Raw genomic sequence first — 15,995 nt, forward strand, 5'->3', positions numbered from 1 at the left:
AGTGTGACCCACAGCAAGAAAAGGGCACCACAAAGAATATATTTCAAATGTATCCTGCATCAAAATGTTTAGGCATGGGGCATTGTCTGGGTTGTCTTGTTAAGGAAAGCTGCTGCTGGTTTTTGTTGGTTGCTACCTTTCCCTCTAAGCCAAGCCTGGGATAAAGCTTTGTATTGATGTTCTGGCCTCTAAGTAGGTGTTTCAGAAAACAGGATTGCCAAAACTATACTTCTGCATACATAAGAAACTCCCCAAGTATGTTAATACAAGTACTCTAGTTTTTGGGGTGTCTCCCTGAGTGTGCCGAGAGGGAAACTCTTCAAAATATTCTGCTGTGCACACAGGAAAACAACTCTAGAATGAAAAACTATAGAGAATAACGCAGATACTCAAATTCCTCAGGCCTTATTTCTTATTAGATATTCCCTGTTGTTCAGTTGAGGCCGCCACAAAATAATGTAGCATTTGGGGGCAAAGATGCAACCCAGCAACCCAGCACTGGAGGCTAAAATAGAAAAGATCTCTACAGCAACCATATATTTCCCTTTGGTGCTCAGGTAGGTTGGAACAAAGGACAACCAAACACTGCAAAAGATCAACATGCTGAAAGTGATGAACTTGGCTTCATTGAAACTGTCAGGTAACTTCCTGGCGAGGAATGCCACAGTGAAACTGATAATGGCCAGGAAGCTCATGTAGCCCAGGACACAGTAGAACATAGTCACAGATCCCTCATTACATTCCAGTACAACTTCTTTAGCCACTGAATGCATGTCAACATCTGGGAATGGGGGTGAGGATCCCAGCCACAGAATACAGAGGCCTACTTGAACAAGACAGCAAGAAACAACAATGGAATTAGTCAGTCTTTTCCCCACCCATTTCCTCATCCTGGATCCTGGTTTGGTGGCCATGAAAGCCAGAACCACTGTGATAGTTTTTGCAAGCACACAAGAAACAGCCACAGAGAAGATGATGCCAAAAGCAGTTTGTCGGAGGAGACATGTCACCTTCTCAGGTCGGCCAATGAATAGGAGTGCACAAAGGAAGCAGAGCAGGAGAGAGATGAGGAGAGTGTAGGTGACATCCCGGTTGTTGGCTTTGACAATGGGTGTGTTGTGGTGCTTCATAAATGTTCCCAGGACCAGGGCTGTGATATAAGAAAAAGAAAGAGCAGAACAGGCTAAACTCATGCCCAAAGGTTCATTATAAGACAAGAAGCTTATATCTTTGGGAATACACACATCCTGGTTCTTGTTTGGATATTCTTCATCTGAGCATTTACTGCAATCATTCATATCTAAAAAAGAAAATATATAGTCTTAGGGCTTTATCCGAAGATAGTTCTACTGAGATCAGACCCATTAAAATTAATGGACTTAAATTAGTCATGTCAATTAGCTTCAGTAGGTGTACTCTGAGTACGACTAGTGTTAAATACCACTTAATATCACATAAGATATATTATTCAGCTTCACCATGAAATTTCATTTATTCTTCTTAATTATTTAGAAAATTACAGATATAAAACAACCAGGTGGGTCATTATTAACTTGCTAATTTCCACAAAATTAATGAATCCTGGTTATTGGAAAAACTGTTTTTAATGTTATTTTATGATAGTTTCTTTCTTTTCTTTATTACATTTATAGCCTACCTTTCCTTCAGTAAGCATATGGTGGTATATATAGTTCTCCCTTTCTGTATTTTATCCTCACAACAACCCAGTGAGGTAGGTTAGGCTAATAATAATAATAATAAATTTAATTTCTGTGTCGCCTATCTGGCCAATGGCCACTCTAGGCGATGTACAAAGCAGTTAAAACACAATATGATAAAATACAATGGTACAATATAAAAGCAGTATAAAAACAATACAGCAGCAGACAATAACATTAAAACAGGGTAGGAGGCATTTCAATCTTAGTAATTAACCCTCCCCGGAAATCCCATAGGCCTGTTGAAAGAGCCAGGTCTTTAAAGCTTTACGAAATGTATTTAGGGAAGAGGCGTGCTGGAGATCTTGTGGGAGGGAGTTCCAGAGGGTGGGGGCCGCCACTGAGAATGCCCTCTCTCTAGTACCCGCCAATCTAGCTGTTTTTGTCAGCGGGATTGAGAGAAGGCCCTGTGTGGCTGATCTTGTCGGGAGGCATCATTGGTGGCGTTGAAGGTGCTCCGTAAGATAAACTGGGCTGATACCGTATAGGGATTTAAAGGTTAATACCAACACCTTGAATTGGGCCCGGAAAACAACTGGAAGCCAGTGTAGATCAAACAACACTGGTGTGATGTGATCCCGGCGGCGACTGTTCATAAGTAGTCGAGCCGCCGCATTTTGTATAAGTTGTAGTTTCCGGACCGTTTTCAAGGGTAACCCCACGTAGAGCGCATTACAGTAATCCAAACGAGAGGTGACCAGGGCCTGTACTACCAGTGGGAGCTGATGAACAGGAAGGTAGGGTTGCAGCCTTCGTATGAGGTGTAGTTGATACCAGGCTGCCCGGCTCACTGCCGAAATCTGAGCCTCCATGGACAGCCTGGAATCAAGTACAACCCCAAGGTTGCGGACCTGGTCCTTCAGGGGTAAAGTCACCCCACTGAACTTCAAGTCAACATCTCCCAACCTTCTTTTGTCCCCCACAAGCAGCTCGTGAATGGCCCAATGTCGTCTCAATAAGCTTCATGGCTGAGAGTGTGTTTGAACTCTTGTCTCCCACTTCCCAATCTGACATTCTAACCACTAGCTATAATTCTGATTTTATGAAAATACTCAAAATTGTACATAGGGATAAATGTACAGAACTGTTCAAAGAAAAAATAATTCTAATATTAGAAGTCTACCTGTACTGCAGTGGGAACCCATTTTTAGGTACTGGAACCAGAGGACGCAACCCTTTTTGTAGTTATTGGAACCAAAATATAGATAAATTGGATCTATCAGTGGTATTATGAATCAATCTGTTTTGTAATTGCTGCCCTGGGCTCCTACTGGAAGGAAGGGCGGGATATAAATCAAATAATAAATAAATAAATGTCCTTTCTTTTTGCTGTTGTCTTTTGGTTCATTCTTATATTCTTATTTCCCCTGGTCTTACTTCTTATTTAATCTTTGAACATTTCTAATTTTTAATTATGTATGACATCTGTGATGAATGTAAATTATAAAAATGATGTGGCTCTGGAGTCCCATGACTATTAAGGAGTGACCTCCTTGTTTTGCATCAATTGAAGGATATAAGTATTCTTCAAAGTCAGGACCAAGTAAACACTGCAATAGTTAAGTATAGATTTGATTAAGGCATGAATGTGAGGTGCTAAGTCTGGGAGAAAAGCTCACAACCTTCCTAATCCTTTTCCCATCAGGCAATAACCACTCATAATCTACAAGAAAACCATGTTTGAGACCTCAGTGTGTGTGTGTAGCTCAACCCTTACTTTGAAAGCTATCTCCTCTCCTAAGATATTACCACAAGCATCCATTATCTAGATACTCAGAAGGTGTTGTCATTTTTACTGATGGAATCTGTTGTGAATGACCTGAGGCAAATGATTACTTATTTATTAAATTTATATCCTGCCTTCCTCCCAGAAGGAGCCCTTGGTGGCAAACAAAAACATCCAAAGCACTTTAAAACATCTTAAAAACAAACTTTAAAACATATTAAAACAAAGCTTCTATTACAACATAGTAAAACCTAAATAATCATACATACTAGATTATTTCAGCAGGGACTCCCTCCAAGGCCCACCTTAGCAAACATCTCAATCACATTCCAAACATCAAAGAAAAGTTAACTCTGATATAGCCATAATCTTGTAGGCACATTCCTCTAGTGTATGTATAATTCTTACCCTCTTGAGCTGAAAACTTCCCTTCTGGACATGGGATGCAATCATAGCAGCAAAATGGTTCCCCTTCCTTCACTTTCTTTCTAAAACCAGGATGGCATCTCTCAGTACATAAAGAAAGAGGCTGAGACTAATCCATAAATGAGAGATCAGAATAACAATGTTGAAAATAATGAGATGGAAATCATATTTTCATGGAATTTTCATATGTTTCAAAATGCCTCCTTTTAGTCATGTATGAATGGGGTCAATGTGACATCCTAGTGCTACTTTTCTTTATTAAAAGAATAAATTAGTAGCATATCATACTTTTAGTATTACATTATCAGAACTGGCCAGTTCTCGGTGAATTGATTTTTTGTTTCCTGTGTACAATAGAATATTTTCTTCCTTTTACAAAATAGGTTATTCAAGAGTTATAAAGCATGTGTTTTCATACACATGCATATAGTCTTTTCACTTGACATGGCTTTTAGTATTACATTATCAGAACTGGCCAATTCTCTGTGAATTGATTTTTGTTTCCTGTATACAATAGAATATTTTCTTCCTTTTACAAAATAGGTTATTCAAGAGTTATAAAGCTTGTTTGTTCATACACATGCATATAGTCTTTTCACTTAGAGTTTTGATATATATTTTTAATGTCTCTATCAGCTATGTGGCTACTGCCAATACATATCTCTTTCTTTTCATTTCTAGGAAGGTTTAGCTCATGCAAAGGCATTATGCGATGTCAGCACATTTCATATGCCCCTGCCTCCCTGCACTTCCTAAATGCCTGCCACCCAAAACAGGCAAGTAAACAATGAATGCAGTGGCATCAAGACACACTTCAGCTTCAACTAGGCATTGCCAGTAGATATTGGGCATAGATGCATATTAGTCCTGACACACTTTTAAGATTTGGATGGGTAGAGCTTAGTTGAATGTTAAATGGCATATACCATTATTTTATGTATATCTAAACCAGCAGATATGCCATTAAATTCTATTAAAATGTCCTCCAAACAAACCACTTCTCAATTAATAAACACAATAATGTACAGTAGCAAACACAGCAACTTGTGGAACTCCATTTGTTCCATCCATCCATTCATTCTGCCCTCTTTCAATTAAAAATCAGAGCATTATATAGGAGTTCATCACTGTCTGATGAAATTAGTTTTAGACATCAAGAGAGAAAGTCAGTGCTCATTCTAAACTGGATGTCTTCTCAAATTGCTGACAAATTGGTCTTACCTGGTTAAACCAGCTGTACCATGTTATGGCATCCCCATCGATGGTGAACCCTTGTCTGGGATCTGTCCTCCCAACTTTCACTCTGTGAAATGTTTGGTTTGGGGAAACAATCCAGTTGATCACATCAAATCCAGCCACTAACTCCCCATACTGGTCAAAAGAAATCTTGTCTCCACTGCTGTTGTTAAAAGAGACACTTTTGAGAAAGTGATGGAGCTAGATTGAACAGGAAAAGGCAAAAGTTCAGAAAAAAACTGAAGCTGGATCTTTTGTATTAAGGTCTAATATTGTGTATGGTTTTTGAGTAAGAAAATACTCATTAAAATATGCTCACTCTTTATGATTCAGAGATAGGAGGAGAGGACACTCAATTAGTCAGCAAAATTGCTGCTGTTGTTGTTATTATTATTAAATTAAACTCATTAGTTGCTTTACATAGAAGTCCCACATTGATTACAAAATAAAATACAATGTACATGACAAACATAAAGAACATTTTGATTAAATTTCATACAGAAAGTCTTCAGACCAGAAAGAGGGGAAAGAGAGAATTCAGTCTGGAAGAAGTGGGGCAGAGCCACAATGTTAAGTTCCTGGAAGGTGTGGTGGTATTGCTTCCCAGGAGGGAGAGGGGGAGGAGGAAGGGCTCAGGAAAGGCAGCACAGTGTGGGTGCACTGGCAGAGCCAGGACTCTTGCTGGTGCACTTCTATCATACCAATGTCCATGCTGCCTTGTCCCTCCCCATATCCCAACTGGTAAGCAGCAATGAAACACCTGCCAAGAAACTAGCATTTGTCATGTCCCCTGTGGAAACCCCTTGGCAGGATTGGCAAAATTTGTGGGTTACAGACATTTGGAAAGGGATTGGAGCAGGTCTGGAGAAAATATTTCCAGTAACCTCAGGTCATTTTGTGCTCAGAAAGCCTGTTAGTGTTTCTGTCAAGGATAGCCCTCAATTTCAGAGAGTTGAAAGCAAGAGTAAGTTTATAAAAGCAAGAGATAGCACTGTGACCACAGCCACTGGCTGGAAAAGAGATACTGTTAATTAGGCAATTTGCTTTCTGCTCCTAGAATAAGCTCTCGCCTTACAAGAGAGGCAAGAAGATGCTTGAATCAATCCATAGTGTGCAATCTCCATCTCACTCTCTGATATACAAGCCCCACAATGTTTGTGTTTCTCTGTTGTGACAATGAGTCTTGCTGTTTCTACTATGCTTTGAGATAATCCCAGTGTGTTCCTGTAATCCTGATTTATGCCTTAGAGTGTGATGCTGCATTCCTATACTGAATTCTTGAATAAAGCTTCATGCAGAAAAATCCAGTTTGCCGAGTCCCGAGTCTGCTCCTTGGTTGAGAGCCAGGACAGCATAGCAGCTCCAGGCAAGCCACTTCTGCTTGTTAGGGAGAAGATGAAAGATTAAGAAATTAACTTTGGTGCATGTTAGATAGATCTGAAGCTTCTGTACCCATCTTTTCCAGGCTTATGAATTGTACTGTTGGTGTCTTAAAGTGCTCAATTTTCTATGTAGTCCAACACCCCTTCAGCTTGGGTTTTGCCTCACTGAGAAAACAAGACTACTACTAACATCATATAATATGATTGTTTATCTGTGAGCTCATACATACTACTCATATATTTCTGCTCCCAGAAAGTCTAAGCCCTTTACCTGCCACAACGGTTGAATTTGATGCTTCAGTCCTCTTCTACCTTCCATTGCTCCATGTTTGACTCTAGATGAGGACATGTCATGTAAAGCATGTGCTATAGCATAGACAGCATTGTAAATGCAGTAGCTGTGGCCTGACATGCTCATTTCAAAAAATGGTGCTGGAAGGCTCTCTAGCTTCTCCACCCCAGTGCAAACATTTCCCTTCACATCACCCACAGTTGGATCTGGGAATACACAGTCAAAGGCCTGTTGCCAAAAGTCCCTGATAAAACCATCTTCTTTTGTGTTGGAAGGATTTCGTCCCTCAACAAATGTTTTGAATTCTGGTAGGTTTTTGGATTGGATTGTGAAGGAAAGAGCACCATGGAATATTTCCGTTTCCCAATCCTTTTGATAGACCATTGATGTAAGTTCCATTTCAGCTGTCATTATCCACACTATACCTCTTGGTAGACTTGGTGGATGTTCTGAAAAATATGGAAACCATCTCAAAATAAACATGGAATTAGATTCTCCATAAAACAGAACTACATTGGCTTTGCTACTCATCACTTCATTGTGTAGTTTTGCTCCATCTTCTAGCATTTCATTAATTTCAGCGAATGAAGATAATGTGGAGATTCTTTTTATAAAGGCATAGCAGATACCACTCTGGGAGAACTTTGGCAACACAGTTTGCAAAAATCTTTCACCACTTCCATCATCATCTATTACAATGACCCCAATCCATGTCCACCTGAAATGCAGAAGCAAAGAGAGAATCCCCTCATACTGAACAGCTTCATGAGGGACCATCTGGTAGAAAGAAAGGCCTAGAGTATTATCATAAATGAATGGAACAGAGCCATATATGAGCTGAAGAGAGATTTGGGGGAGGGGAAGAGGAGAAAGAGAATAATAGAATTTATATTGCATCTTGAAAAGTTCAAAAAATCCATATATGGTACAATCCAGTCCTGTCCCCTCTGCTAATGGCATCCATCTGTCAGCAAAATAGTGAGTGAGCTAATTTTGGGCAATTCCCCCTCACCCTAGAAGCACCTACCCCTTCCTAATAGAGCAATCTAACTTCCGGGAAGCTAGTGCAGGGGGACCAGTGGAAGAGGAGCTGATGGAAAGCTCTGCAGAATGCTTCCCCTGCTCAGGAGCCTCCAACCCAGCTGAATGCAGGCTCTGTCAGGAGCCACGCGCATGAGCCAGCCGGGAAGCACCAGCTCTGACAAACAGGCCTCCTGGGGAGTACTCACTTCCCTTAGGCCTGAATAGGAATTTAACATTTTCTTTTTACTCCACCAGAAGGCTGGCATAATTTCAAGGGGGATCGGGACTCCAGAATGCCCTATTCTTGGGGCTTCCACTGGCTTCTGCCAGCCCTCTCTTCACCAGGCTTGCTGTCCCCAGGGAAGCTCTGGCAGTGCAGACAGGCTCCTGGCAGGGCCACATCTCTGCCACAGTGGAGGGCTTCAGCTAGTAGAGCCCAGCACAGCCAGGAGCCCCCAGGACAACTGGCACTCCACGGCATCCAATTTACCCCAGCCCAGCAGAGAGGTGAGTTGGATTGCACCCTAAATCTGTTCCAGAGGATTGGACAACCTCTGGAACAGATATTTCTGGTGGGTGGGGACTCCAGGGGGCAGTGGAGAATCAGCAAAAAAAACCTTTACTCCCTGCTTCATGATGGATGTCTTCTGTCAGTACATGGAGACACTTGGATTCTACTGATACATTATGTTAGGAAGCATTGTGACAATAATGTCTCCAGATAGGGGGCTGTGCCTGGAAGTATATATGCCGGTCTATGACCATCAAGTAGGTCTATGGCTGAGGGGAGAATGCAATGGGATCTTTGCTCAAAATTGTCATTCTTTAATTGCTACATTACACAAACATTCTGAGAACATTTTCAAAATAAAGTAAGAGCATGTTGTGAATGCTCATGTATTTGTGAACAGAGATGTATGTGTGACATGGTGGACCTTAAATTTCAAGCTGGGTTCATTCCTGAGCTAACATCTATCAATACTTATTTACAGTCTACACATGAAGGAGATATTAATTTCATTAGGAACTTAGGAAGCTGCTTTACACCAAGTCAGACAATCAATGGGTGTTATCCAGTGCTAGCCCTACTCAGAGTAGACCCATTGAAATTAATGAATATAACTAACATGCATTCATTCATTTCAAGGGGTCTACTCTGAGTAGGAGTTAGTTGGAAAGAACCCAATCCATCTAGTTCAATATTACCTACAATGAGTGGCAGCAGCTTGCCAAAGTTTCAAACAAAGGTCTCTTCCAGTCCTACTTGAAGATACTAGGGATTGGAACCTGGGACCTTCTGGATGTAAGTTACATGTCATCATGGAGCTATAGCCCAGACAGTAAGAGAGGAAGCATTGCTTAAAGGGTTTAATACATCCCCTATATTCTGTACTTCTACTCAAGACATTGTGGGTGCATAGAGGAATTGCTACACAGTTGAGAAAAGGCCTGTCTCCCACTTGTCCATTCAGTGTATCTACTTGGGCAGGCACATAAATAATGTTTTCTCCTTTGACCTTTCCCTATTGCCTAGATATCATTTAGGCACTGAGTACTTTCATTGTGCTTCAAATTAAAATCAGAGTTCACTTGGCAAAGTGAGGTCCCTTCTTACATAGAGCGTGGGAATATTCATGGTCTTGAATACCGCTTACATTTTTTTCTCATACATGGGTGAAACACAGAGTTTTTATTTATCTATTTCATTACTTAAACTCCACCTTACTGTGATGAAGTGAAACTCTTGGTGGTTTGCAAATACAAATATAAATCACTGTGAACTGAAAACAAACCTAACCATAAACAGTGCTTCCACAGAATTATAAAACCATATCAGGAAGATCAGACTAAAACTCATTTTCTTAGTTTGGATAGAGGAATTGTGAAAATTTATGTCTGTCTCATTATTTCTAAGGCAGAAGAGAAAATGTGAAGGATCAAGAAAGTGTGAGTTAAATTCCCATATTGCCTACACACACACACACACACACAAGCTTTTTTACCTGTGGAACCTTATAGTTATTCAAGAGGGTTGCCATATCAATGGAAATTTTGGCATCCAGTCCACCAACAACTGCTATTAGATTTTTCTTATTGTCACATAGGTAGTTTGGGGTAAATCTTTCAGGTGATGAAAGAAGTAGCATTGTGGCATGATAGGTCCTCATTGAACTGCCATAGCTGTCATAAATGTGGAAGCCCAAAGTGATATTGGGTAAGATCTGCAAGTTTTCATTTATGTATTTTACTGTGAAAGCCAAGGCTGTGATGTGCTGGTAATGCTTAGGCACTATGCTAGAAAGAAAATGAGATTCTATATATGAAAGATATTCCACACATAGTTTAATATTGTTAGCATATTCTGGGTCTTTATTGTTATTTCAATTCAGTTTACATTTCAAACTGAATCTAACAAACTTGCACTTTCCAAAACGAGAACCAAAATACAACCATTCTTCGAAATTCACACTGATTGGAATTTAACAATGCAGTTCGTCAACAAAACAATGTTTACAAAACTGCATTTATAAGGGAAAATATGCATAAAATTAATATATGAGTAGAAATAACATGCAAAGGGGCATTATATGACAAGAAATGGCTTGCAAAATAATGTACACTAGTCAAAACTGCCTACAAAAATTTGATTATTAGAAGAAAATCACACTAAAATGCTAAACAATTTTCCTGAGGAATATCTGCAAATTGGTGCAGACATGTGGAGAACTGAATTTAAGACTGGAAAAATGAGAAATGGAGACAGCTGAAACTGACATCTTTCCATCCCTAATTGCTACAGAGAAAAGGACTATTGCTAATGGGTGAAAATGCAAGGAAGCAGATTTTGGCTAAACATTGGGGAAAGTGGCTTATCTTCATCCCAGCCCAGGATGTAACAGCAAGGCACATTGACACAATAGCTATTTCTGATCATGCCCAAGTATCTTTGGCAATGCACTTAACTGATGCGGTTTAAACCTCTGGTTCATGGTGTATACATATTTCGCTTTTGAAAGATGAACATTTTAAAAGACGGATGGGGCTGAACTTCAGAAATATTTTGAAAAAAAAGAGGGTACAACCTCTTCATGTCCTATTGAATGGTAAGGGCTATATATATGTAAGACCTATATTCAAGGAAAGATTATAGCATATGCCTCCCGTAAGAAACAGATTAGAACATCCCAACTGAATATTCTTAATTAAAGGGAAAAGTAAAGGTAGAGCTAAGCCAATTATGAAAACTAAAATTGTCCTGAATTGGAATAATTATGGTCGTAAAACAAAAAAAGAGCTTCCTGCTAAAAATATTGCAAAGTAATAACAGAAAACTAGGGGTTGTGGCATACGATCCCCTCTTTCATTGGGGAGGAAAGAAGGAAAGAATTAACACCTATGTAATAAAGGTAATAAAAAAGAGGACTACTCATTCCAGATTTAGTTATGTATTATGCAAATCGCCTTAGTAGAGAAATAGGATGATTTGAAGAAATCACTAATAGGATAAAAAAGACTGAAGAAGTCTCAAAATGTTGAAAGCTTAAGGGAAATAAGACCATTACTATTTGAATACTTACAACATAGATAGCTTTAATTATGAGGGAGCTGAGTGGAATAACTCTTCCTGAGAACTAATATGGGTTGAACATATTTTGATCAATGGCCCAAAAGAGAGCACTTTCCCAAATATAATGTATATTTGCCAAATATACCATTAGTTATTGTGTATAAAAATAGCCCATCATATATGGAAAGGCAGGCAGCATATTTACAAAATAAAATTCTAGTAAAGAATAGATTTGTTTATGAGGAAAACTCAATAAATGCATAGGGATTTCTTACCATAAGAAAATTGTTTCAATATCACAATAGCACCTAATCCCAACTATAATTTTAGAAATGATTAATTATATTTTGTCCTGTGTTGGTAGACCTGTGAGTCTGCTAAAGGCTTTTTGAAGCAAATAATTGAAAATGTTAGCTTAGAAGACAGAGACTAGATCCTACGAAATCCCCATTAAGAATAGTAAAAGGAATACTGCCCAAAGAATAAAAGGGAATGTTATTCTATGGTAAATATTGGAAGAATATTCAAACGCCTCACTTAAGAGAATAGCATATAAAAATATGGGATACAACTATCTTGAGTAAAAAAATGTGAGAACATATTCCCATTGTTAGAGAGATAGAAAACTTAGTTTTATTGTGTTTTTCTGTTTTTTTTTTTAAAAAAATTTATGCCTTTATATATTATTGCTATTTTAAAGAAAATAAAAATACAATTAATTTAAACAAGAAAGACATGCCAGGCATCTGAAGGGAGAGTGGAGATGAAGTGGATGGAGGAGCAAGAGAGGAGAATAACTGTGGAGGAAGAAAGTTGGTGGAAGAAAGAACTGGAAGGGTAGGACAAATAACATTCTTTAAAAGAAATAAATTAACTTGTACCAGCAGATATTGTATATACAGTACACACTCAATTTACCTTGCTATCTATTTATATATACATTTCCACTAACTCAAAGGTAGCCAATGTGATACCCTTCTCCAAATATTGTTGGACTACAACTCCCATAAGCCCTGGACATTGGCCATCCTGGCTGGGTCTGGTGGCAATTGCAGTCCAACAACATCTGGAGGGGACCACATTGGCTTAACTATATTAACCTTTTCCTATAGCCTAAGCCAAGAAGTAGTGTTCTAAGGCTGCAGCTATAGCACTCATCCCAGTGACAAAATGCATGGAAAGAAAAGCAAACATTCCGTAAGGCCTTACACAAATGGTTCTGTCAACGTTGGCAGGGGTTCTTCCATGAACAGCATTTCACTGGCAACATTACCAGCATAATAAGCAATGCCACCAATTATGAGGTCTCCTGACTGATGATACTTGTGAAGTGGAAGCTGTGGGTAATAGAAAGTGCATTGAACAATGCGAGTCTCACATGCCATCTGGGGAAAAAGAGCCAGCAGGAAGATGACTAAAACCATCATCCTCAGTACAAGGAGAAATCTTCCCTCTATCTACAAGATCCCCTATTATCTTCTAAAGAACAATCATTAAAGCCTCTGTGGTTAAAGGCTGCCTGACTTGAACATTTTACATTTTTCTGATAGGCCAGAAGCCTGGAATATCAAAAATCAGAGCTGTGGGTCTTGGACTATCCCCAATACCTTTCCCTACTTCTGAATTGTACTGGGTATATTTATGACATTCTTCACAGTCTTTGTTATTTGTTTTGCTAATAGCCACTGAAATGCCACAGGGGTTTGGATGAACATCAGAACTAATTACTGTCCTTCTAACAAAATAATTGTTAAGTTAATTGTTAAGTTAAAGGTAATTCTTAAGTTAAAAATGGGGAGTCCTTATGGAATTGAAAAAAAGCTATTTGTCACATATGAACAGACATTTTCTCCCTCACTTTTGTTAGACTGGAAGAGATGAAAAGGCTTGGAATGACCTATAGCAAGAAAATGACACTGATTTCAATAGTTTATGAGAGGGATTATCAACATGGCACCTGTGGATGCCAGTGTCCCCACCAGTACCTCCTATTGCAACAGTGAATGACCTCAATAAATTGCCCTTCAATAATCCACAATGCATGAGAAACCTCTCTTATATTGAAGGGATTAAGTCATGTCCCCACAACAGTAATTTTGTGTTATGCCATGCCACTGTGTCCAAAACAAGGAGCAAGAAGGGTAATAGAAAAAGTCCGTGTGGGGAAGCTCAACCTTGAGATTTTCAGAAACTTCTAGTCCTATTTTTAGGGGATTTCAGTCTTCATTCAGGTTCCATTAGAAACATTCAGTGCTACTTCTCAAAGTGGAACTCCTAGGCTGCTTTCACACTATACTTTATTCAATTTTTCTGATGATTTGCACATTATATTTGACCTTTCACAGGACATACAAGCTAGTTCTGGAAATCGAGTGGAATACAGTGGAAGTTTCACACTAATTTCCATGATAGATAATGCCAGAAATAATCCGTTTGCAAAGCTGGGAACCCAGAAGATTGCAGGAGATTTGAGTTTGCAGTCTGTCACGTGACAGGCATCTTAGCTTCCTCTCTGCAGCCTTGCTATATTTCTGTATTTTTATTAAACTCGTTTCTACCTGTGCTTGCTCCCTATTTGCTTTCATTTGCCTTTAGCAAGTCCTCCTTACATTGTTTTTCTGAGTTTTACATCTGATCTGTGCCTTGGAAGTCCTGTTCATTGCCACCTCTTTCCCACTCCCACTCCCCCCCCCCAGTCAGGAGGCTGCTAAAAGAACTGAAAGATCTTACCCACCTTTTCTCTCTTCTCTTTCTTCACTTTACTCCAGCTAGTTTTCTCTGGCTGCTTTCAGACATGAGGCTTATTGTGTGTGATAGTGGCTGAAGTTGCTTTTCAAATCTTTTCAAGTCCTTTTCTATTGTCTTTTAAGCCCTCCTTCTCTCAGTCTTTTTTTACTTGAGACAGAGCAGCTTGTATTTTTAAAGTGACCACTTTCCCCCCTTTTCCTCAGTGCTTTGTTTCTGGCTCTTTCTTTTTGGAGTGTTTGCTTTCTTGCCGTTTTTCCAGCCTTTTTCACCTGATCTTTCTGTCTCCAATTACAGCAGTGTGAAAGACATCTGCGCAACATGCTGGTATATCAGGTACTGTAGAGTGAAAGGAATTTTAGAAATCGGGACAGAAGTGCTACAATTTTAAACCATTAAACTAATAAGCCCCATGTGTGAAGGCAGCCCTACACACGTACATCAATAGGTGTGTAGGAAAGCAAGTACATATGTTGTGGAGGGAGGGGTTGGTCGACATGAAATTTGGGGTGACTGAAAGGCAATACTCACCTCAATTCAAGAGGTGCGTTTCCTTGGACACCCTTTTTATCAGGCAAATTTGAGTTTGATTGCCCACTATGAGCCTCTTAGCTGGATCTACACCACCACCTGTGACTCATCAGACCATAGGCACTGACAGCCCACTCTCTCTATTCTGGCCTGACAGCCTGTTGCATTTGTGTGAGAGTGTCTCTGCATGTTCCCACCTTTTTTTAAAAAAAATCAAACAGTGGTTCTTATGAAATAAGGTCTGTGACTGTATTCTCTTTACACCTGTTTTCTTTTGATTGCCTGAAGTGGATGTTTAGCCTATCAAGGCCCATGTCAAGTCCTGCTTGGTGTGTGTCCTTTCTGAAAGGACCAGTCTTGAGTTAGGGGCCGTCACTGACCCAATGGAGAACATTTGGCAGGATTGGGAGAATGGGAAGGGAGTTGCAGATGTTGAGGAAGGGTCTGGTGAGAATATGAAGGAATTGCTTCCTTAGACACCTGTCAGCCCTGTGCCATGTTGTCATGTTAGTGTTTCTGCTGAGGAAGGCTTCAGCAACCCCCACCTTGTCTGTGGTAGAGAGCGAAGAATGCAGTTTGCTCTCATCACTGGGACCAAGCTCAGACTTATTTGTTCAGCAGCGAGGCTGCAATGAATCTGCTGGACCATTCCAGAGAGATAAGGAATGGGAATCTCAGAGTCAGAACAGACAGCGGTAGGGACACTGAGGCCGGTGGAGGTGCCATCCCATTGCTCCACAGTTCACCCTGGCCCCTGCTGGCTGGTGTTCCCACTCGGTCTGCTACTCTCCTCTCCCCACACACACAAGTTGCCAAGCTTCCTAGGGGGTCCATGGGTGGGCATCATGGGGTCTCTGAACCGGGTGCAAAAAAATCAATTCCCAATGCAATAACATTAATTGTATGGAAAAGTTTGTCTGTATGTGTTTATGTGTGTGTTTTTCTGGGGAGGGGGTTCAAAGATTTCACCAGATTCCCAAAAGGGACAATGACCCCCCCCCCAAAAAAGGTTGCAAACTACTGCTCTAGAGTTCTGTTTACCCTCTCACCCTGACCTTTAGTACCTTATTGTGACGGCTAGCAACATTGCATGAGAGGAGAAACAGAAAATGGAGCTGGTGTGTGTGCGTGCGTGAGCATGCACGTGTGCATGCATGCTTGCATGTAGCGGCGGCTGATGCTATTCTTTTCCATATCTCTCTTTTGGCCCTGCCACTGCTGTGTCTGTGTTTAGAACAGAAATGCTGGATGTATGTGGCCCAGGTAACTGCTGCAATGTGCATTTGTTCCTTCCTCATTCATTGTATGAGACCAACATGCACAGAGTTTTTCTAATTGGTTTGGGATA

At 40.0% G+C, this 15,995-nt stretch overlaps 1 protein-coding gene across 1 annotated transcript; it reads right to left on the minus strand.

The window, feature by feature from the left end:
* Positions 1–398: 398 nt before the first annotated feature.
* On the minus strand, positions 399–12,756 carry LOC133367553 (vomeronasal type-2 receptor 26-like). Its single transcript, XM_061591645.1, has 6 exons — positions 12,581–12,756; positions 9,807–10,098; positions 6,760–7,557; positions 5,092–5,307; positions 3,853–3,979; positions 399–1,300 (listed from the first exon to the last, which is right to left on the minus strand). The coding sequence occupies exons 1-6, from the start codon at positions 12,754–12,756 to the stop codon at positions 399–401; spliced, it is 2,511 nt and encodes an 836-aa protein (XP_061447629.1).
* Positions 12,757–15,995: the final 3,239 nt, after the last annotated feature.

Source organism: Rhineura floridana, chromosome 11 (assembly GCF_030035675.1).
Source record: "Rhineura floridana isolate rRhiFlo1 chromosome 11, rRhiFlo1.hap2, whole genome shotgun sequence".
NCBI classification, from domain to species: domain Eukaryota; kingdom Metazoa; phylum Chordata; class Lepidosauria; order Squamata; family Rhineuridae; genus Rhineura; species Rhineura floridana.

Coding starts and splice junctions, on each gene's coding strand:
- LOC133367553 (XM_061591645.1), bottom strand. CDS start 12,756: ATGGCATGTGAGACTCGCATTGTTCAATGCACTTTCTATTACCCACAG. Junction 7,558..9,806: donor ATAACTATAAGGTTCCACAG/GTAAAAAAGCTT, acceptor TCTTTCTACCAG/ATGGTCCCTCATGAAGCTGT. Junction 3,980..5,091: donor GGTACAGCTGGTTTAACCAG/GTAAGACCAATT, acceptor TTTATGGATTAG/TCTCAGCCTCTTTCTTTATG.